Source organism: Olea europaea, unplaced genomic scaffold, assembly GCF_002742605.1.
Source record: "Olea europaea var. sylvestris unplaced genomic scaffold, O_europaea_v1 scaffold737, whole genome shotgun sequence".
In the NCBI taxonomy this organism is placed as follows: Eukaryota; Viridiplantae; Streptophyta; class Magnoliopsida; order Lamiales; family Oleaceae; genus Olea; species Olea europaea.
The window spans coordinates 33599-56882 of record NW_019265774.1 but is presented as its reverse complement, the minus strand read 5'-3'; the positions used below and the strand labels follow the sequence as shown (position 1 = coordinate 56882).

The 23284-nt window shown below is 33.1% G+C and overlaps 1 protein-coding gene, 1 long non-coding RNA gene and 1 pseudogene across 3 annotated transcripts; 1 reads left to right on the top strand and 2 right to left on the bottom strand.

The window, feature by feature from the left end:
* Positions 1-9826: 9826 nt before the first annotated feature.
* Positions 9827-10550, top strand: LOC111390989 (annotated as a pseudogene).
* A 603-nt stretch (positions 10551-11153) lies between these two features.
* On the bottom strand, positions 11154-12495 carry LOC111390990 (cysteine-rich and transmembrane domain-containing protein WIH1-like). 2 transcript variants are annotated; one of them, XM_023016126.1, is made up of 3 exons: positions 12261-12491; positions 11960-12116; positions 11154-11871 (listed from the first exon to the last, which is right to left on the bottom strand). In XM_023016126.1, the coding sequence occupies exons 1-3, from the start codon at positions 12289-12291 to the stop codon at positions 11826-11828; spliced, it is 234 nt and encodes a 77-aa protein (XP_022871894.1). In that variant the 5' UTR covers positions 12292-12491; the 3' UTR covers positions 11154-11825. The 2 variants fall into 2 exon arrangements, with proteins under 2 accessions (XP_022871894.1, XP_022871893.1); XM_023016125.1 differs by having other exon boundaries at positions 11589-11871; positions 11960-12128; positions 12261-12495.
* A 9991-nt stretch (positions 12496-22486) lies between these two features.
* LOC111390992 lies at positions 22487-23218 on the bottom strand. The gene is made up of 4 exons (XR_002702038.1): positions 23144-23218; positions 23002-23062; positions 22834-22906; positions 22487-22743 (listed from the first exon to the last, which is right to left on the bottom strand). It is a non-coding gene; the product is annotated as an uncharacterized LOC111390992 (long non-coding RNA).
* Positions 23219-23284: the final 66 nt, after the last annotated feature.

Genomic DNA, 23284 nt, shown 5'->3' with positions numbered 1-23284 from the left:
AGTTTACCAACACCACTATTCTTGAACATTTTGGAGCCCATCTACATATAATTCCAAAGTATTATTCCTCACAAGCTCTGAAACATAATCTATCATTCAGTAGAGCAACCAAAACAAGAAAAAATAATCCCAGAGCTCCTAAGATAACATTACAATTAACATACAAAATTTCACACAAGAAAATGCTTTCTTCACGAATTACGTGTACAAGTAAACATAATTTTGGAAAGGAATGAATTATTACCGAGCCAACAGCCATACGAGAAAACATGGACTTCTGAGAGCTAACCATTTGTAAGGACTCACACATTAAAATTAAACAAAGAAAATTTTCTGAGTTTTAAGCAGAGCTTGCACTCTCGTCGGAAGGGGCTGCCGGAAATGAGATTTCCGGTGCAAGAAGGAGCGCTATAGCAAATTAACATTTGTGTCATAAATTTGGAGTTTATTGGAACGTGGAATAAATCAATGTATTTATCCTGTTCTAGCATATTTTGGGAGGGAATGGAAGATTTTCTCTCTTCGGTCGAAAGAAAAGCCTTTTGCAATCCACTTCTCTGATGAATATCTGATCCTAGTTACATTACGGGTTGAACTTGGTTATCCGATCGGACTAAATGGGCCAATTCGCAAGACTTCCACTTTTAGCACCGAATATTTTTCCAAACAAGATTGTCAATACAATGTTACCGGATTTAATTGTTTAATCACTAATTCAACTATAGATCGTGTCATTGACTTCACTGAATTTTAGAATTTTCAAGGTTATTGGACTATAAAAAATATTCCATTCATTGCTCTTTGCAATTCTATTCGTTGAATATAATATGATTGTTTCTACGGAAAGTTAATATTGGAATACTCATAATATCCTAATCAATTGTAATCTCACCAAAATCGGGATTTCAAAACATGTTTTCTTAAAATAATGTACAACAAGATGTCATCGTAGCGTAACGATAACGATTGACGAAAAGCCAAAATCTCTGTAGAAACTTAAGGTGGCTATTGATTGGTTTAACTGAATGTCTATGTGTGCCACATGTAAATTTATCTCCCATGTAGACATTTTTTTTTTTTTTTTGAAATGAAGAAATGAAATGAGAATGAATGATGGATAAACATCGAATATTCAAAGTTTGAACTTCATTTGAAAGAGGAACTAAACTTAGCCTCCGTGTGACAACTTTTAAAAATTTATATGGTTTGCTACAATATCAATCTCTATCACATTTACAAAACAAAATATTTTGCACATAAATCAATAATTTTTTTCTTTTACTTTTTAATCATATATTCTTCAAAAATATTATTCAAAACTCTTCAATTTTTCAAAACAATGGGTGTCAAACATGTCCTTGAAGTTCAACAAGTGATAAACAAGTTAAGCCCAATATTACCCAATAAGTCAAAAGCCCCATTTGTAAAGCCCATGTAGGGTTTTTGTGTTTGGAGGCTTCCTTCAACAAAACCCTAATGTCACCCCGAATCCCCAATATTTGTACGGGGTAGTTTTTATATTGGCTGAATTATTGAGCCTATTTTCCACAATAGACTTTTCTATTGAAAGTACTATTTTACCCTTAATGAAATTATTTGCAAGATCTATCTTATATCTTTAAGGATTTATTAGTCAGGACCTATATCTATATTTTTCAATCTTTTGAGCACCTTTAAATATTCTTTATATTTTAATAGTTTTTCAAAGATTATAGGTTGACCTTTCTTGGTTATATATCCTTTAAATAATCCTTCTGAAATTTCTTCTTGTATATTTCTATGTTTAGTTATGATATCTTCTACCTTTCTTATTTCTCTACTTGTTCTTACAGAATCAAATCCTATATTATTTCTACAATTATAATCTATATCTCTATATATTTCTTCAATTTTTTCTTTACCAATAGAAAATATATCATCAGATTTTTCATCTAATTTAAGTAAGAAAGAAACATCTTTTTCATATAAAAATAAAATAAGATTATTATCATCATTAGTAGTGGAAGTAGATGCATGTGAATTATTCATCAAAATAATTAAAGGATGAGCATGTAAAAATAAGTAAATAACTTACAGTAATCAAGTGGAAATAAACAGTCTTTCCCTCCAGTATGCTCTTATAGATGCTTTGCATGTACTTAATCAATCTTCTGAATCAAGTAAAGTTTTAAAATGTTTTGAAATCATTTGGGTCCACAACTGCTTCCGCAAAAGGCTTTTCAATTAAGGTTGCATTTCTCATTTTAGAGAACTAGCCGTGTTTCCACAGACGCTATCTCACAGTATCCAGAGTCTCTATTTTCACCTCTATCCAAACTCTTTTCAGAATCAAGTTCCTACTTGGAACGAAACTTTAAAAGATAACTCACACACAAAGTGCTATAATTTTGTTAGGAAATTGCCCTTTTCCCCTAAACCATTCATCAAATATGGGTACTTTGGCATAGCTAACATCCATTCAAAATCAATGTTTTGAAAATCTTTTAAAATCTCTATCTGTACTGCCGAGGAATCATGAGAAACTTAACGAAATCCTTTTATATAAGCTTTGTTGAACATAACAAACTTACTTTGATATTCATAAATTGAAATTGTACATGCTTACAAACTATATTTACATACCTTTGGTACTCACCTTATGAAGTTTAGAACTCCATAAGTGATTACCTTATTACACACTTTCCTATCTTCAAGCTATCTAATATTTTTTCTGAATACAAGTGGTGTATACAGATTACAAAAGATTTCTCTCAGATATGTTTAGAGATAAGCTATTTCGAGATATCTTCCTTCTTCCTTCATGCCCCTTTTTATAGGAGATTTTGGAATCTTATCTTGGACAGATGTTTTCCATCTTTCTTTGTTGGGTAGCTAGGCCATCTTATCTTCACCGAATTTTTCCATTATCTTCTTGCTAGTAGACCTCCCCTTTTGAAATTAGATGCCTTATCTTTTGAATTTGTCTGCCACTTGTAACAATTGGTGGGTGAGTAGTCACAATTATGGAGACTTTTCTTGCATTATCTTTTGTCTTTTAGTAGCCACAGTTTTTCTTTAATAAATTTCTTTATTAAAGTAGTGATAAAGGGCTACTCTTGTCACCATCACTTTTCCATTTTTGAATCAAAGAATTCTGCAGGGAATTCTTCATCATTAAGGGATGCTTGGCTCATATCTTCTACTACACAGTATTCACAATGGTGATCACTGTAATTCCAAAGTAATTTGCATAATTCTTTAGCCATATCCTCTGATCCATGCACTTGGTTGGATATAATTGCAGATAATAAATGATCGAGATAACAAATATCTTCTTCTTTGGTATCCATCCTTACATTGGAATAGATAATATGATCTTCAGATGGATAAACCCATATTTTTTCTTTCTCAATAATTATCTGGGTTACATGTTCAAATATCTCTTTATACCCTTTTGCTCTTCTGTAGGGCATCATATTTAAAATATCTTGATATCCATTTTTAACAACCTTTTGATTGGTTGGTAAAAAATGTTGATTTGTGATTCCCATTTTGATCACATGGAACGATGGATGCATATATTCAAGAATAGGATCCCACTCCATGGTTGCTGAATGAAATCTTATATATATATTTGTTGTCTTGACAACTTCAGTATATCTTTTAACAACTTTCCTAATGTTGGCTGGAAGCTAAGCTACCTTTTTAAGATCTTTGCTCGGATATATACAAAGTATATTTTCTATTTCAAAGCAATTTCGAACCCAGTTGGCTGGTGCTCCTGGATAAAAATTTATCTTATTGTATTTTGAATAGTGGAGAGTCTTCATCCACTTTCCAATCTCCACATACCAATCTGATAAAATATTGAAAATAACAATAAAGAGTGTTACTTCTTCATGGTTATCTTTTCTGGGAATTTTTGCTTCATGACATATTTTGACAATATCTTTAGGATCTATTCTTTCAATAGAAAGTTTAGATTGAGTTTGGCTCTGTGAAGAGCTACCTTCTCTTTTGATATCTTGAATATCTTTATTACCAGTAATAGGTTTGAGTATTCCCTGTAAAGGGGTTCCTATTACCTTCGTTTCTTTCCCTTTATCCTCGGGGAGAGCACTAGTATTCACAAGTCCCTGCGAAGGGATACTAGTCTTGGTACAAGTAACTTCTACCTCAAGGGCTATATTTTTGTTTCGAAGGCTATCTTGGATATTTTGAATTTGGGTTTCCAAATAGGAAACTTTTATTTCAAGTATTTGGACTTTCGTCCTTAGTTGTTCTAGCTTCATCCCTGCTAAGATAATCAGGAAGAAAATTAGCTTTTCGTTTAATATATTCAGTATCAAATTTGAAATATGAGAACCAAATTTGTATTCTAATAATATATCTATTAGCAATAAATGGATCAACATTATTTTTCAAAAATGCTTTGACTTGAGTATTGTCAGTTCTAATCAAGAACTTCTTTGGTAATAAATAATCTTCATATTTTTGAACTCCTCTTTTAACAGCTATGAGTTCTTTTCTGTTTGTCTCATATCTTGTTTCAACTTCTTTGAAGGTTCCTGATGTATAACTTGCAAGTATCTCAGGACAAGCACAATCTTTTTCACATTTATATTCTTTATGATTCTTTTTTATTTTTAAGACTGCTCCCCAGTAATAATCTGAAGCATCAATTTCAAGAATAAAGAAATCTTCTTTTTGTGGTATTACTAGTTTGGGTAATACCTTTAACTCCTCTTTAACTTTCCTTATATTTTCAGAATCTTGTTTTTCCCAAGACCATATTATATTTTTTCATAACTTTGGAAGAAAATAATTTTTTAATTTGGTACAATTTTCAATGAATCCTTCAGCATAATTTAATATACCAAGGAAGCTTTGTAATTATTTTTTATCTTTGATTTCTTCAGAAAATTCTTGAAGTTTTTCTCCAATATGGGATTGCAATTGCAATTCTCCTTCTTTGATAAATAATCCCAAAAACTCTATATCTGTTTTGGCTCTCTCAGCTTTCTTTTGAGAAAGTGTAATACCATATTTTTTCATAATATAAAAGAATTTCTCAAGATGTTCAATATGTTCATCAATATTATTTGAATGAATAAGTAAATCATCAACATATGCAATACAGAAATGAGTAATTGGTTTTATTACCTCATCCATTCTTCTTTGGAATATCTGTGGTGCATTTTTCAACCCAAATAGCATTACATTCCATTCGTATTGTCCTAAAGGATTGGGGGTACTAAATGCAGTTAGTAGTTTACTTTCTTCTGTAAGCATGATTTGCCAAAATCCTGACTTACAATCAAATTTTGAAAATATCTTTTTATTCTATACTTGCTTAACAAGGGTGTCCTTATTTGGTAAATAATATCCATCAAACTTATTAACTTCATTTAACTTTTTGTAGTTTATTACCATTCTGACTTTTCCTCTTTTTATCTCACTATGTTTTATAACCATGAAAACTGGGCTGCTATGTGGGCTTTTACTAGGACTAATCAATCTGGCTTCTAGCAATTCTTTTATCTGATTTTTAAATTCTTTTTGATCATCAACACTATATTTTATAGGTTTGACTCTTACTATAGTGTCTGGATTAATTAATTCTACCTTTACTTTTTCTGTATTCCATTTTTCTAATGGTTTTTCAGAATATGTTTCAGAAATTTCTTTTTTCAATTTTTCCAACCTATTTTCTGTTGTCATTTTTAAGACTGTAACTGGTTTAAGTTTTTCTGTACTCCAATATCCACCACGCTGGATTGAGGAACTCTGATAGTTTATATCTCTATAGGCAATTGTAACAGATTTATTTATTTTTGGTGTAAATATTTTATGTGCACAAGGTGTTGTGAACATATACTTATCAATATATTGTGTAAATGGTGCATATTTTAATAGGAAATTTTGTCCTAATAAAATATCACATCCAATTGTAGTTGACATATATATTGTATCAACAAATACTTCTCTAAAGGAAATTAGAAAAGGTACTTGCGTAGTATATTTGCTATATATTACCTTATTTCCTCCTGCTGTTGTAGCAGTAACTATTTTCTTTGAATTATATTTTCAGTATTCAGAGGGTCGTACATTTGGTAAGCATAAGTTTATTGTACTTTCTGTATCTAAGTAATTTAATTCTACAATAGCCTTTTATATTGAGTGTAGTTTCAATATATGGACTCATGGGATTAGTACTAATTATTCTTTCCATGATAATAATGATTTCATATTTTCATCTATTCTTGAAATGATAATTGGATCAATCTCAACTGTTATTTTCAAATATCCTTGACAGATTTTATAAGAACTATATTTCTCAAGAAAGTTCATTCCTAGCAGAATAGGTGAACGATCTACTCCATATAACTCATCTTTATATAAATTTTTTTAATATATTCTTTCTGATCCTCTCCTACAAGTATAAGAGGGAATTTAACATATTTTCTTATTTCAAGATTATTTCCCAAATAATCTTTAAATATATATGATTCTGGTATTTCAAAGTCTATTAAATGATTAACAAACTTGACATTTACATGGCTTTTATCTGCTACAGTATCTATGAGGACAAGAAGATTCTTCTTAAACCCTTCTTGGTTTACATATCTTGTCTTAATGTAATATTGTGAGTTTGATGGTTCAGTAGTACTTAAATTCTTAAGTCTGCTTATCCTAGAGTCTTGTCTAGAGGAAAATCTTGCAATAAGATTGTCTCCTTCTAAGCTTACACTATTTCTTCTTATTAATTTTCCTTCAGAATTAATTTCTTTTGCTTGTTTATGAAAATCAAGCATTATTTGTTCTGGTATCGTTATTTCATTTTCTTGGTATTTTCTAGGAGGTATATATTGTGCTAATTCCTCAAAATCTTTATTTATGATAATGGTATCAGTTATTTTCCTTAGATTGTTATGATGACTGGTACTAAAGGCAAAATTTGATTTTATACTAATACTAATAGCCTTACTTCTTCTTAACATTTTCAAATTTCCAATTCTATAATATAGATTGAAACTCTGATCAATATTTTCATAATTCAATGATATTGCATAATTTGGTTTTACTGTAAATATTATCTTCTGATAGACTAAGTTTCCTACAACTGTTCCTAATAGAGCATCTATAGGATCTTGTAAGATTCTATTGTCCATACAGTATATTTCTATTGGTATATTCATACCTTCTCTAAAGAATCCTTTTACTATTATTTGGACTCCTCCTAATTCAATACATTTTAATTTGTTTCTTACGTTTTCTGAGATTTTGGATAGCTTTTATTTTACCTATTCTTTTGTTATTATAGGAATTCTTGCTTTTCCTATAGTGTCTTCTATATTGATGGACATTTCTTTATAATTCATGCTTACAATTGTTTTATTTACTCTCGGTAAAATTCCTAAGAATTTTTGATGGAATACATCTTTTTCCTGTAGATCTAATATCTTTTTAGTAATTCCTGCGTATTTTTTAATATCAAAGGTAATCTCTTGATTAATTCCTTCTATAGAATCTTCAACTTTTTCAGTTGTTTCAATTTCTATTTCTGATTGTTGTATCTCTTGATTCATATATACTATTTCCTCATAATCTTCCTCTAATGAGGATGTATCTAATTCAAAAATACTACTGCATTCACTACTTAAGTCTTCAAAATATTCAATTGGTTCTATATCACTATCTTCTTGAATTTTTTCATAAATTCTAAGAGTTTTTATATTTTGTCTATTTTTCTTTTTAGGACCTTGATGGGCAATGTGTCCTTCTTCATTACAAATAAAACATCTACATTTTTTAATATTTCTTGGTTTAAATTTCTTATTCCAATTTCTTTTCTTGAAATATTTTTTATGTGGTTTAAAATTCCTTTTATAGAATTTTTTTTAATTTTTGAATTTTCTTTTATATTTCTTATATGGTTTATATTTCTTCTTATGGCGTCCAAATTTTTCAACTTGGCCATTATCTTTATAACAATATAATGAATTTTTTCTTATTTTATAAGCCTTCTTATTTTCTAGTGCTTTTTTGCACCACATACCTATCATTCTTCTTGTAAATTCAATTCTACTTCCAAGACTATCTATTTTAACTCCTTCCTCTTCTCCTAGAGGTAATAATTTCTCATATTCTTTTAATAGCTTGATTCCCCATGGGAATGGTAATTTTGTAAAATAATATCTTAATATAGGTTTGTTTTTCTGATAATCTCCTTGATTTAATATATAATATAATTCTTCAAACTTACATGTGTATCTTTCTAATTCACAAATATCACATATCTTTAAATTTTCCATTGCAATCATTCCTTGATTATATTCATCCTGTTTTCTTTCTTCTTCATTAGAAGTATACCTATCTCCTAAGAATTCTGTTCTTAAGATTTTTTCAAATCTTTTTAATATTTCCTGTATATTTTGTTCATTTAGAGTATTTCTATTATCTAATACCTCAATTCTATTTGCTCCATATTTTATTCTTCCTTTAATAATTTCTGGTAACTTTCTTCACCATTCAGAAACAATTCCTCTGAATGTATGTTCTATAAATTCAAAAGCTGTATATGTTTCCCATTTATTAAATTGTATTACTAAATTTGTACTTTTCATCCATGTTTCAATAGCTTTACTTTTATCTACACAATCTAAATCTAACCATACTCCTGTCGTGTGGATTGGTTCATTGTAGGACTTCATTGGATTTATTTCTTTTATGAATTGTTTTCTTACATTTCCAGTATATCTTTTCTGTGTTTTTCTATATTGATTAATATCAGCCTTATCAGGTATTGGGGTACCATAAGGATAATTTTGTTTTTCATCACTACTAAATTCTACTTTTATATTTTGACTAGAAGATGAATTAATATTCATCTTTGTATTTTTCATTTTTTCAGTTAATTCTTCTAACTGTTTTTTATATTCTTCATACTCTTCACCTATAAATTCTAAGAATTTTTGTTCTATCTCTTCTACATCTGTAATCATATATTGTTTTTCTTCATGTTTTTTTCCCTTTATTATTTTCCTTTTGAATTATCCTAAAATCTTGAGGCGGATTAATTATAATCCTATCTTTCCCTTTAAGATTTTTATCTAATAAATCATTTCATACTTGTAAATTATGTTCTAGATTTTCTAATCTTTTATGTATATTCTCAAAACTTTCATTTGTAGTATTTTTAGGTAAATAGGGATAACTATATTTTTTATGTTTTTTTAACTTTTTTCAAAAATTCTTCTATTATATTTTCTTCATCTACTATATTCATCATAATTTTTGATTCGCAACATGGCTCTGATACCATTTCATCGGAGTGTGCAGCAGAGGGGTTAAAACTTTTACTCCAGTTAAAATCTTTATAAGTATCTAAAATGTCACAATAAAATTTGTAAAATTCACTATTTTTTATTAAAACTTTTTCTTCAATAATTATATTTAAATCTCTAATTCTTTTTCTTAGGTTAAGAATCAGTTTATATATATCATTTTCTGTTTTGATTATATTATTATCTATAAAAATATTTTTATTTTTTAATTTTGGATCTAACTATTCTGTAAAGAATGATTTCAGATCTTCTTCTAAATATTTTAATTCATTTTCTGTTGCATTTTTTAGATTAATAAATTTTTTTATAATATTTGAATTTAAATTTATTAAAGATTTATGATCTATATTTCTTTGGGGACCTATTTGAAGGTTTTTATACATTGTGGTGGCTTTGATTGCAATTTTTCTATAAGGGGGTATTTTTGAAAAGATTATTGTTTGAAGTCTATTTTCCAAATGTTTTCATTTCTTAGCCTAATCTTACAAATTGTCATTATTTTTAGGCTATTGAAAGGTATTTCCTCGTACCTGTACCCACGCAAATCTAGCTGAAAATGGTGAAATTTTTGAAACCAAACGAGGCCGTGGTGCTCCTACAGGGCCGTTTCGCCGGGCACAAAGCCACCATTATTAAAAACTTAAACGACGGCACGCGTGACCGCCCCTACGGCCACTGCCTTTTTGCCGGCATAGCCTAGTATCCCAGCAAGGTTATCCGTAAAGACTCCGCCAAGAAGTAGGCCTAGAAATCGCGCGTGAAGGCTTTTGTCAAGGTCGTGAACTACAACCATGTTAGGCCCACGCGCTACACGCTCGACGTTGACCTCAAGGATATTCAATATTGTTAGCACCGATGCGCTCGTCTCGCGTGATAAGAAAATCACCTCTTGCAAGGAGATTAAGGCACGGTTCGAGGAGCGGATTAAGACTGGCAAGAACCGGTGGTTTTTCTCTAAGCTCAGGTTTTAAGGCGGATTAAATGAATAATGATTACATTGAATTTGGATTATATTTTTGTTTACTCATCATGTTATGTGATTTTTGTTCAAAGGGTTAAACGAGATTACTTTTGATAACATTGATGCTAAATCTAGTTTAATTGAGGCTAAGAATGGCCTTTTCTCAAGTATCATTTCTATAATTGGTTTTTGCCCAGTTTGATGATGCTCATTGTAACTATTTGGTTCGGGTTTATGGTTTTAATTTTAATTGCTTAGCATAATCATGTGCCTAATTTTGTGGTGAAGGATGTCTGGATAATAGTTTTTGCTGTACAAATTTGCACTTGGCCTTCTCATTTTTCTTCTTTTTCCTCGTGCGAATGTCTATATGTGATTTGACAATGATTTTATATGTGTGAGCACGTTTAGGTATAGTCGTCCTACTGGTATTTCAATGTGCATTACATCTTTTTACTGCTGTGGGAAATGCCCAGTGGCTCCTTGATCTTATTATGCTGTTTAATGTTTTGAGCATGTCAAATGATAAGTTCTATAGTTTGAAATTGGAGCAGTAATTGAGGATATTGTATTCAATCGTTCCTGACGTTACATATCTCGGTTTTCCTTTACCAAGGGATTCAGATTGTTCTGAGATTACCATTTTACCTAATCACGTTGCATATTAGCAATTTTTATCAAACTATTTAATTAAGAAATTATTGCACCAAGATATTACTTTCTAAGAACATGTATGATATTATGCGTACATCTGTAAAATTTGTATTTATCAAATTATGGTTTTATGATGAGTCTTGTTACATATACAAGGAAAGTTTCACAGGCTTTGTAAAGGTAACCAACTGTCCATTTCTCATTGGCAGATGGGAAAAAAAAGAAATGAAAACTGCCGATCACCCGTAGGGAAAACCCCGTACTTGTGGTTTTTCCATTATGATACGCAGCCGAGTTTAGCAGGTAACAGTTGTGTTTGTGTGGAAACTCTACCATCTCTCTCTAAATTTGGATTTATATTACTTGATATGTGACAATCTTAAGATATTATTGCTTTTGAGGGACTTGAGTTGTGTGATTTTGGGGTCGGAGGGTTGGTGGTTGGTGTGATGCTTAGGGTTGGAAGTGGGCGGCTCCCGGGGTTCGCCTGGTAGCCTGTTAGAAAAAGTCTAATGAATTTCACAGCAGGCATCTTAAATTAATCCTGCTCCTATTTTTAAACCAAAGAGGGACTTCTCAGTGTCCCAGATGTTACTTGCATCGTAAACTTCTTAAATTTTTTTGGAACAAGCTCTACGTTATAGAGAGAACTCCAAGTTACTCCTTTTATAATCATGTTCAATGAGAAAATGTACAAGAACTGCAACCAAATTGCTGGAGCCTTGTAGAGAACAGATTTCCTCGCGTCTACTTAGAAAAAACATACTTGGAAATTATGAATTATTTTAAATTTATGACTAGTGTAAAATAATGAAATGAACACTACGTAGAGCACAACAGGTATTACATAGCCCAAATAAGGAAAGAATGGTCTTTTGTCGTCATCAAAAGCAAATATCCAGGCACCAGCAGCAGCAAAGACCGGCAAGACTGAAAGAACAATCGTTGCAAAATTAGGAAACGTGGTTTCAAGATAGACTGCCTATAGATTATCACAGTCAAGAATTAGAAATCTTACCATCCTTTCAAGAAGCCATCGCCTCTGGTTGTCGTCTCTACAGGGGCATTCCCTTTATTATCACCATCCTTTGTAGGATAACCCACTGGTGGAGGTGCCATCACATATGGGCCATCAAGGTTACCTTGTGTTCCCGGAGGATATGAAGGTGGTGGTGCTGGATATGCAACTGTTAAGACGGTTCAAATTAATTATCAGGGTAGAACAACCATTAGAAACTAAAGCAAGCCTCGCAGAGTCAAGTTTTTTTTTTGAAATTTACTTAAGAAGACGAAGGAAACAAAGTTGATGTAATGCTTACCAGAAGCTTCGTGTTGATCATATTTGTTCATAGCTCTTCTAATGTAATGTAGAAGTCGAACTTTGATATAATTTGATATTTCTTTTGATGTGTGTATCTGAAGTAGTCACATAAGATTATGGGAAAAGGCTGTGATGATGGTGAGTGTTATATAGCGTCAAGTCTCTGCGTGTGAAGTTCATAGATTCCATTGTGATACAAGGCGCAAACGAGTACATCTAGAAACAGTGGGACATATCTATTTTTCCAAGAACTAACATGGATAATTTCAACATTCCTAATTGGCTAGCAGTTAGCAAACGGCATAGAAAATTCGGTTTCTGCATTTACTTTTTCAACAATACTCGACATCCTCATTACCTCATATAATTCTGGGAAAATTATATAAATACTAATATTTCAAGTTACATTTTTAAAAAAACATTAAATATGTGGATTTTTTTTTTTTTTTATCAAAAATTAGGTGATCAGTTTTATGATCCCTAATAAAAGATTGGTCACATTTTGTGATTCCTGACAAAAGTTTGTGATCTATAATTTAATTAATTGGGTTGTGATCACAATCAAACACAGTTTATATTTATAATCATGCAGTAGTCACAAATCGTATAAGGTCACAGTCACAAAGATATAAATTATAAGTTACAATAACAAATTTAATTGCAAATCATACATTTTTTAGGTCACATTATTTATTGAAATGTCGCGTCACTAAGACATAAATTATGGATCACTATTACAAAATTAGTCACAAAGCGCACATATTGCAAGCCCTATGAGCTGCGAGTGGAAAAGAGATCAGGGACGTTTGTAGTGAGTTATTTATACGGGAAATATTGTAGGAAAGAACATTAGAATCCGATGTAGTTTTCTACTTATATTCTATTATTAGCGTCACTTGATGCAGTGTCTTTTTCCCCCTAAAATGAGGAATTGGGCAGACAAACGTGGCAGATCTGGTTTTTAACTAGTTTGATTATTGGTTCTTATAACTGAAGGCAATCTTTCCGTCTTCTAGATAGATTCTGAAGAAACATGAAATCATTAGCTAATAATTTGAAAAACAGGTTTCGTTTCTTTTATTCAATTCCGGCCTCTCGTAAATAAAATGATATCAACTAATCGAGATGAATAGCGTGGGGTTCTAAGCTGCAGATCGAATAAGAACTTGATGAGCGGAATCCACTTACAAAAAGTATAGAGCTCAAGTACGAGATCACTCTAAGGACGACATGGAAAGCAAGCAACTAAGACATTAAAAATGGCAAGAAATAGAAGAAATTTTCAAAATCTATCTTAGATTGAATTCTAATCTATTTTACATATTCTCACATGTGGTATTTCTGCAATCTTAGGATCCTCATTTGAATCAAATTGCATCGAGAAACTTAAGAAATTTTTGATATTATCTCTTTCTTGGGATGGCAGAAAAAACTTCTTTAGGTTACAAATTAACCCCATAATCCATCTCTCACAGAAGGAATATGTTATACAGATACTCTTTTTCCTCTCCTTTTTTTTCAAGTCCACGCACTATATGAATATCCATACTTGGATTTCGGGGACTATTGTTATACCCATTTCCGACAAGACCCAAACTCATGCCACGTGGACCCACGAAGACGACCGCGTGGGATATTCTTCTAGCCGAACCCATAGGGACGAGCTCCTTATGATCGAACCCACGTTCTGTCCGACCTCATAACATCTGAACCCCTAAGGACGAGCTCCTTTAGGGATGAATCATCATGCAGGAGCCCCAACTAGAGGGATGACGTCAAAAGAGATTGATTGACAGAAGATCCTCTAAGTCAATTCTAGTGACGCAATTGATTTGATTACTCCCTGACACCGCCGCCATAGTCAACATGTTTGGTTGAATCTATGGCCGCAAGCTATAAATTTTGAAAGGCAAGTTGGTATTACCATTTAAGTCTTATGATTGATTGATTCCCATGATGGGAGGTTATACTCACATGGATGAGGCCACGTGTCTTCTCATCTAACGATCCTCACTCATTATCCCATGCTATAAAAACTCATACTTAGTGTTATTAAGAGATAAAGCAAGTTTAGACTCTGATTCCTTATAACTTTGCTCTATATTCACCATCTTCCCGGAAATTGACCCCCTTTATTTTATATTGGGACTTATGTTAAGAGCTCTCCCACACTTAATACACCTCTTCCTCCACTGACTTGACAGTCGGAGTACACGCGATTGGCTCCACCCTCACCTGAAAAAGGCCATGTGTGTCTAACAATTTGTCCTAGTGTGCAGGTTTACGGCTTGTTTGGACATAAGAGGTTTCGGGATCTGTTAGTCACCTGGAGATACATTTTTTGAGGTCAATAGATTGACGCCACTATATGAATAACCATACTTGGACTTCGGGGACTATTCTTGTACAAATACTCTTTTTCCTCTTTTTTTTTTTTAAGTCGACGCACTATATGAATATCCATACTTGAATTTCGGGGACTATTGTTATACAGGTACTCTTTTTCCTCTTTTCAAGTCCATGAATTATATAAATATCCATACTTGGACTTCAGGGACCATTGTTATATAGATATTCTTTTTCCTCTCTTTCTTTTCAAGTCCACGCAGTATATGAATATTCATACTTGGATTTCGGGGACTATTGTTATACCCTTTTTTCACATGACCCAAACTCATGCCACGTGGCAGGCGGACCCACGAAGACGACCGCGTGGGATATTCTTCCAACTAAACCCCTAGGGACGAGCTCCTTATGATCGAACCCACGTTCTGTCCGATCTCATAACATCCGAACCCATAGGGACGAGCTCCTTTAGGGATGAATCGTCATGTAGGAGACCCAACCAGAGGGGCGACGCCAAAAGAGATTGATTGACAAAAGATCCTCTAAATCAATTCTAATGACGCGATTGATTTGACTACGCCCTGATACCGTTGCCACAGGCATCTTTTTTGGTTGAATCTATGGCCGCAAGCTATGAATTCTGAAAGGTAAGTTGGTATTACCATTCACGTCTTATGATTGATTGATTCCCATGATGGGAGGTTATGCCCACATGGATGAGGCCACGTGTCTTCTCATCTGACGGTCCTCACTCACTATCCCATACTATAAAATCTCACACTTAGTGCCATTGAGAGGTAACTAATGCAAGTTTAGACTCTGATTCCTTATAACTTTGCTCTATATTCACTATCTTCTCGGAAACCGACCCTCTTTATTTTATATTGAGATTCACGTTAAGAGCTCTCCCACACTTAATACACCTCTTCTCCCACTAACTTGACCATCGGAGCACACGCGGCTGACTCCACCCCCACCGAAAAAGGCCTTGTGTATCTAACGGTTTGTTCTAGTGTGCTAGTTTATGGCTTGTTTAGACGTGAGAAGTTTCGGAATCTGTTGGCCACTTGGAGATACATTTTTTAAGGTCAACATAATATAAAAACAGGGAGAAGAGAACTATTTCACATGAAAAGTAGCTTTTTTAGCTACCTTTTTGCAAATCTACATACTTCCCTAAAAGCATTTTTTTTTAGCAACTTTTAAGCATGGTCAAACGTACTCACACATTTTTATCGAATTTAGGGAACGGTTAAGAGAGGAAAATTTGGGAGGCGGTGGGGTTCTGCGTGATTGGCGATGAAGAGATAAGTGGAGTCACAGTCTGGCAACGGAGAAAAAGGTGGAATCATAGTGGCTGATTATTAGAACCAAAACACATTTTATATAGGAGTTAGTTAGCAAGTTAGGTAGTTAGTTTTACCAACTGGAAGTTAGTTATGACAGCTGTTTTCTTTTCTCTTCTTTTGGCGCCTATTTATACTGTATATGTATACTCGTTTTCAGTCACTTGGATGAATAACAGTCAAATGGTTTTCATTTCATTTTAGTTCTAATACGGAGATGGAGTCGCAGTCTAGCGATTGAAAGAGAAGTGGAGTCATGGTTTGATGATGGAGAGAGAACTGGAGTCGCAGTCAGGAGAGGTGGGGTGTTGGCGGCCAACAATGGACGCGACTAGGGACGGTGATTCAACAGTAGGTATAGAAGAGAGAGAGAGGTATATGTATGAATGTAGAGAGGAGAAGACATTTTTTGAAATGTAGAGAGAGAGAGAGAGAGAGAGTGTGTGTGTGTGTGTGTTAGTGTACACCTGATTTATTTAAAAAAATTGTATAGATCGTATAATGAATTCAATTTCTGATTTCTTGTAATTAAATAACTCCTATTTTTAAGATTTTTATGGTATTTTAAACCTTAGAGATTGATTATTAAAATGGGACGTTAAATAATATGGGAGTGTGTATTTTCCATCTAATCCTTGTAGTAGTTCGTAGCCCAGCTAACCTATAATGCAGGTTGAGAAAGAAAGCTAGCTTCGCCGATAAAATTCACATATTCTAAAGAATTTTACCTTTCAAATATTAGGATTTTAAATTATTTTGTAAAACTATACACTTCTAGATTGTACCTATATTTAGACAAGACTTCTAAATATTAAGAATTTATATTCTAATTAATTTTAATATTGGAATCTTGAATGAGTTTTTCTGTCGATAATAAATGAAATAAATATTAATTAATTCAATTTACATACAAAATATTTATCGCTAAATAAAATGGAAAAAATGTGAAGGAAAAGTTCATAAGTAACAAATTAATAATTTAAGATTAATAATGAAAGTTTTCATTGATGATAATTTAAAAAATAAAGGGAAAGTTCACAAGTAATAATTTATAATGTAAAAACATTTTATTCAATGCAATGAATTTTATTACCTAGTGTTTTTACTTCGTCATGATACCTCCCATGAATAAGCAATCCACCATGCTAGGATAAGCATACGGGAAAGGTGAAATAGCCCAAAGGGAGTTTACCTTGAAACCTACAAAGATGACCTCATAAGCCTTTTACGAAGAATCCATCATGGGAAAACCCTTACATGGATGAACCATCCAAGAAGTGTGACCGCTTTGATACAAGAGGTAGGATAACTCAAAGATAAGGTTCACATCTAAAATCTAAGCCACACATCATTTCAACGCTTCGCTAACCCTATTAAGACGAAGCGGTGATGTAGTTGCATGAAACGTGTTAGCAATTTAAAATTCACCGAATGGTTGAGCGAAACATATTTACTTAGCATTTTATAAAACAAAGGATATCCCAAGATGTGTTGTTAAGATGAAGCAGAAATACTTGTACAAACATATTGCACAATATATATATATATATATAATGAAGAAGAAGAAGAAGAATCATAATTAATAATAAGGATGTAGTACAAAAATGGCATCAGCCAAATTACAAAAAGCATGTCCTACAAAACTAAGGTTGTGGAGGTAGCGCTTCTTCAATTGAAGCATCAACAGGAAATTCTATATTGAAGGCCTCAGCCTTCGTCTTAGTATTTGATGCTTCAACGTCATCCATGACTTCTTTTGACATAGGGTCTCAGCTGGGGTCTGGGGCTTTTCCTCGAAAAATTCGATCTCAAACCAAAAGTGTTGAGCTCGAGATAGTGCTCATCAATTCTATCTAGCACCAAACCTCCGCCGATAGGATATGAAGCTTGCATGCGCCTTAGAGAAGTGAAAGTTGGCAATATAGGACTTCATCGCGTGCTTTCCAGACATTTGAAGCTCAGACCTCAGCTCCTCAACCTCTTCAGTAGGGCCCGTAACCTAAGTCCCCAGACCCCCCACCTGAGCCTTTAGTTCAACAATTTTTTTTTGACCGCCTTAAAGGCCTCTGTAGTTATTGGTAATTGTCAAAAGTCTCTACCCTTTTAGTCAAAGAAACCACTAAGCAATACTTGAGAAAAATGCTAATGTCATTTGAAAGTAATGTAATTTTTCCTCCTTTAATAATGTTGCTGTCTTGTAAACATTGATGTCCATACACTAATGTGGCCCACGTCTTTCATCTATCATGCACTCAAATATATCTATACAAGTTGATTGACTTGACTGTTGGAGTGTTTGTGATCACGTTCTCTACTTTAGGAGAAAGTCACGTGCTTCTTATGGTTTGTACAAGTATGTAAGAGCCATACTCGCGAACATGAATGGAACTGAGATTTGTTGACCACATCATTAATGTAGAAGTCTAGGACAACTTTTATCTACAAAAATTTAATCAAAAACGTACTGTGCAAATTCGCTGTTACCTTGTTTTCTAATTTTCTCTTTTCAACTCACACGTAAGCACGCTCGTTTTCTTCAATTTCTGTGGTTGCTAAATGTTCTCTTTTGTCGTGCACCTTTTTCTCAAAATCTAATCCAATTATGTTTCCTTTTCCTTAATCAATGCATAGAATTTGGGCCATAATTAAATTCAAACCCATATCTAAGAGTAACCCACTTGATACCTAGCATGGCACATTTAATCAACTCGTTGGATGGTGACTTGACTTTAGCAAAATTATGAGCCAGAGTAACAATTCCCATCAATGACTCAAATTATTCAAATCATGCGTCTTAGTACATTTTCATATGCTGGTGCCACTATAGTCCAATGAATTTTAGTATATATGAATTGAATTCAAAGATTCATCGAACTGACATCTTTGAATTTCGATCTTCATTCTTCTTGTTATTAGCAGATGCGTCTTAGCTACTTCACAATACTTGACAAAAATGCTAGAAGACTTTTCTTTGTGTGACTCCGACATGGCAGATCCATCTAAAACAGACTTCCCAATTAGTCTGTACAAATCATCAACCTTTTTCCATTTCATTATCTCCAATGAATTTTTCTTTACAGTTATTTAACCAATTCTGTCAATACATTCATAATCCAATGTGTCTAATGCTCCCAATGGTATAAAACTTTGCTTCAATTTTGGAATATGCAAATTATGTCACTATAATTTCTTCCTCGCCCAATAGAACTCGGTCTCCATTCACTTACCTGTAGCTTTTTAATGTTGGTTGTCGATAAGAAAGTATTCGAAACCTCATTCTCCACTAAAGTAAATTTTCCAACTAATAAAGTGGTCACCAATGTTTGATACTAGGCTAGGAAGTTAACAAAATAATCGCCTTGTCTTCATCTTCAATCTTGACATCGGCATGAAGCAACTCAGTCACGCAGAAATCAATTCCAAAGACGGGCCCTTTCTCATGAGGAAAAAGTCCACCACTTATTAAACTTAGATGATCCATAAAATTTGTATCCTCGTTTTTCAAATATAAGTTATATGTTTGATAATTAATTTTTTAACCGTTAGAGATAAAGTAGGTCCTACCTGTGAGAGAATAATTTAAAAATAACGACTAAAATAGTAAAATAATGGTCAAAAAATTGATTTTAATTGACTTTTAAACTGTACCAAACAAACTCTTAGACACACAAATCTTCTTGGCACTAACTGTCTTGACTCTCAATTCTTCCTAATCTACACTTTCATCCCTTTATGGCTACTCTATAGAGCCTTATAAAGTTCTTGTACTACTAGAACGATACTCCGCCAAATATTAAAACTTTCTTCTCGTCACACCAAACTTTGCACTTACCATCATCTTCGATGCAATATTCAAGAGTGAGCATTGGACTCTGATGTCACTTTTGGAAACAATCTCATAAAATGCAAAGAAAACGAAAAACACAAAAAATGAGTACATTTGATAAAAATACTAAGCAACTGCTATCTAAAAAATCGTCGACAATCATAGGAGAAAAATTCTTTATCAAATAAGAAAATCAAATTATAAAACATTTTTCTCTCGCTCACAATTTTTCTAGCACAAAGTTAGAAAAATAAACGTACAACATAAATAAACTCTTAGAGTTGTGCTACATGTACATGTGGATTAAGAATAATTATTTTATAGAGAGTAAAATTTAAAGAAAATTTAAGAAACGGCCAAAATCCATCGATTTGATAAGTTGGAAGATAAGATCAAACTTACACTATATTACTGTCCAAAAACACTAAGGGTGCGTTTGATTGCAAGTAGGAAAATTGCATGGAAAGAAAATATTTTCCAGGTAATTCAATTGCCTGGAAATTATTTACATGGAAAATAGTAATTACACGTGTTTGATTGACTTAAATTTCAACCTAGAAAATATTGCAATTTTCCAACTTTTGGTATTTGATAGCCATTATTTTCCATGGAAATAATCATTTCTTCCAACTTTGTCTGTTTGACAACCACTATTTTCCATGAAAATTGTCACTTTTTCCATGGAAAATAGTGGTTTTTTCCCATGAAAATCTGTCAATGTGAGTGATCCAAATTTTAAACAAATTTTAGACATAAATGCGGCCAAATCCTAATCAATCATAATAACAGTTAATTTGTGGATAAAAATATGCCAAGATTCGGTATGGAAGATGCAGAAACACGGTCGAGATGAAATAATTATCCCTAACAATTAAGATTTCTACCACTTACATATTCGTCTTTGCAGTCATAAATAATAATCGGATAATCAATTCAATAAATAATGATGAAATTTCCTCCAATGTATTACATAAAACGAAAATGAAAAAACCCAAAAAATCTGTATCATAAGAAAATAGCAAATAAAATCAACATAGATGTCATACTTTCATATGTTTGTTAAATTATCCAACCAAGTCATCTTAAAATAATGGAGGCGGATCATGGCCCAGATTCTCAAATACTAAATCACGCATGAATTCTTCATCAGTCAAACTCATAAATACTCTAGCCAGACTCTCATCCGATCGAAATATTTTCATTACTTGCATTATGTCACGCTTTTCTATACGCATGCCTTGTAATTTTTCTAGAACCAACTGCCAATTGATGTGGTTTAGCGTATCTAATGTTGCTTGAGTCTCCATAGCGATAGCAATTTTCTTGAATGATTCGGCAATGCTTGATAGGGCAACAAGACTCTCATCATTAGGTTGGGTATGTCGACGACGAACTTTGTTAGTTCCTCCTTCGGCATTACGCTTAGGAGCGCAAATGGGGCTTGGATCTGCATCCTCATTTTGACCATCAATTTCATGCACAGTTTCATTTAAAAAATAGTAAAATAAGAAATTGTTAGAATCTCTAATATAATACAAATTATATAAATTTTTATGTCTGATCTAGTACGTACCATGATCGGGGGATAAAATGTCATTTCCGGTTACAGCACGATCTCCTGTAGCAGAATCATTTCCAAAAATAGCCTCCGAATCATCATAACGAGAACAAAGTTTGGTCCTCCACTTTCCAAATTCTAGTTTGCCCTACAAGAAAAAGAGTGAAATATATTTTATGCTAGTTAGGAGGCACCATAAATTATATTAGTAATATTGGTCAATGAAATTTTGTACCTTCAACAACTCCACCCAAGCTAGTACATCGACTGTGACACGTCCAGTGTGAGGATCTAACCCAAAACCACTCATGCTTAACAACTAACGAACTTCAACATATTCTTTTTTTAGAGTTTTCAATCGCGCCCTCACATTCTTATCAGACACCATCACTCCGCATCCATTGTGCACGCTCTCGATTGCTTTGGACACGTGAAATGATGAAAAGCCATTGTCACTTCTTTTGTGACTAGACAACACTTGATGTAATAGTGCAGTTATCATACAACCGTCCATTGCATCACTCCAACGTATTTGACGATTCCTAGAATTAGGATCCGCTTGGGTTGAGCTTATTTCCTCCACATCTAAATGAAGGGTTGGTCTAGGAACTCGAAAAGGTGCCGCAGAGCTTTGTCGAATATTTGCCATGAATTGTATAGTGCAAGATTAATTGTTTACGGTCAACTAATAAATAAGAACATTTAAGAAAATTGCATGTCAACAATGTCTCCAATAACAACAATTCCAATTACAATATTTAAAATTCTAGCAATCTTATGTCAACTATTACAGGATATGGGAAAAAAAAACAAAAAATATGCTTAATATCAATACGTCTTCAATTCAATCAATTACTACATATGAAAGTCTAGTAAGTTTATATCCATTACATAGAAAAAAAAAATAAGATTTCAATCGAAATCAATTCCCGCATTCTGATTGGGAAGATAATCAGCCCACATTAAATCAGCAATCACATTCCTCTTATTAGACCACACTTCCTGATTTGTGAAAGATATGTGAGCATTTGGAGTTTCATCTTCAGGTACATCAACGTGCGTAGGGTTAACCTCATCATCACTACTATCTAAGTCGTCCTCCTCACAAACATCTTCAACGTCATCAATCCTTAAGAAGTTCTGGATGGCAGAACAGGCAAGGACTACTTTGCTTGTGTGTCAATGTCGTGATAGGGTTGATGTCTCAAATATGCAAATCTTTTTTTTAGCAACCCAATTGTACGCTCAATAACATTACGTAAAGATGAATGTCGAAAATTGAACAACTCCTTACTACTTTCAGGACGTTGACCTTCAATGTCTCTACGATGATAACGAGTCCTACGGTATGGTGCAAGAAAACCCGAAACCGATGGGAAGCCAGCGTCAACAAGGTAATATTTACCTAGGAAAGAGTCGTTCATACAATGGTAGTTAGGTAATTATTATAACTTATGTGTGGAAGAAATGTTTTCAAAATAGTAACAGAACTTACCAACAGGAATTGTTAGCTTATGTCCTTGGCGTAATATTGCACTCCGTAACAATCGACCATCATGTGCAGATCCCTCCCAACCGGCAAGCACGTACGTAAATTTCGTATCAAAAGTGCAAGCTACTAAAACATTTAGGGAAATCACTTGCTTTTTATTGCGATATTTACCTTGCTCCTCTAAAGACACATACGCAGCTATATGTGTACCATCGATTGCTCCTACGGCATCCTTTAAAAAATAATACTTTTCAAAATAAATGTGAATATTGAAGTTTTAAAAAATATGATGAAATATCTACAAACCACTAACCTGAAAAAAGGAGTACCATGGCTGCACATTTTTTTTTTCGTATGGTGAGTTATGAGGAGTGGCATTAGTCACAACATCTCTATATAGTCCAAGTCAAGCGTGTAAGACTCTGTGAAAGTAAAAGCTCACTGTTTGACCAGA

What these genes read in the sequence shown, in the direction of transcription:
- LOC111390990 (XM_023016125.1), bottom strand. Translation starts at nt 12,291, where the DNA reads ATGAACAAATATGATCAACACGAAGCTTCTG. An exon ending in TGATCAACACGAAGCTTCTG is followed by an intron (nt 12,129 to 12,260) that starts GTAAGCATTACA and finishes CCGTCTTAACAG; the next exon opens with TTGCATATCCAGCACCACCA. An exon ending in GATGGCTTCTTGAAAGGATG is followed by an intron (nt 11,872 to 11,959) that starts GTAAGATTTCTA and finishes TTGTTCTTTCAG; the next exon opens with TCTTGCCGGTCTTTGCTGCT.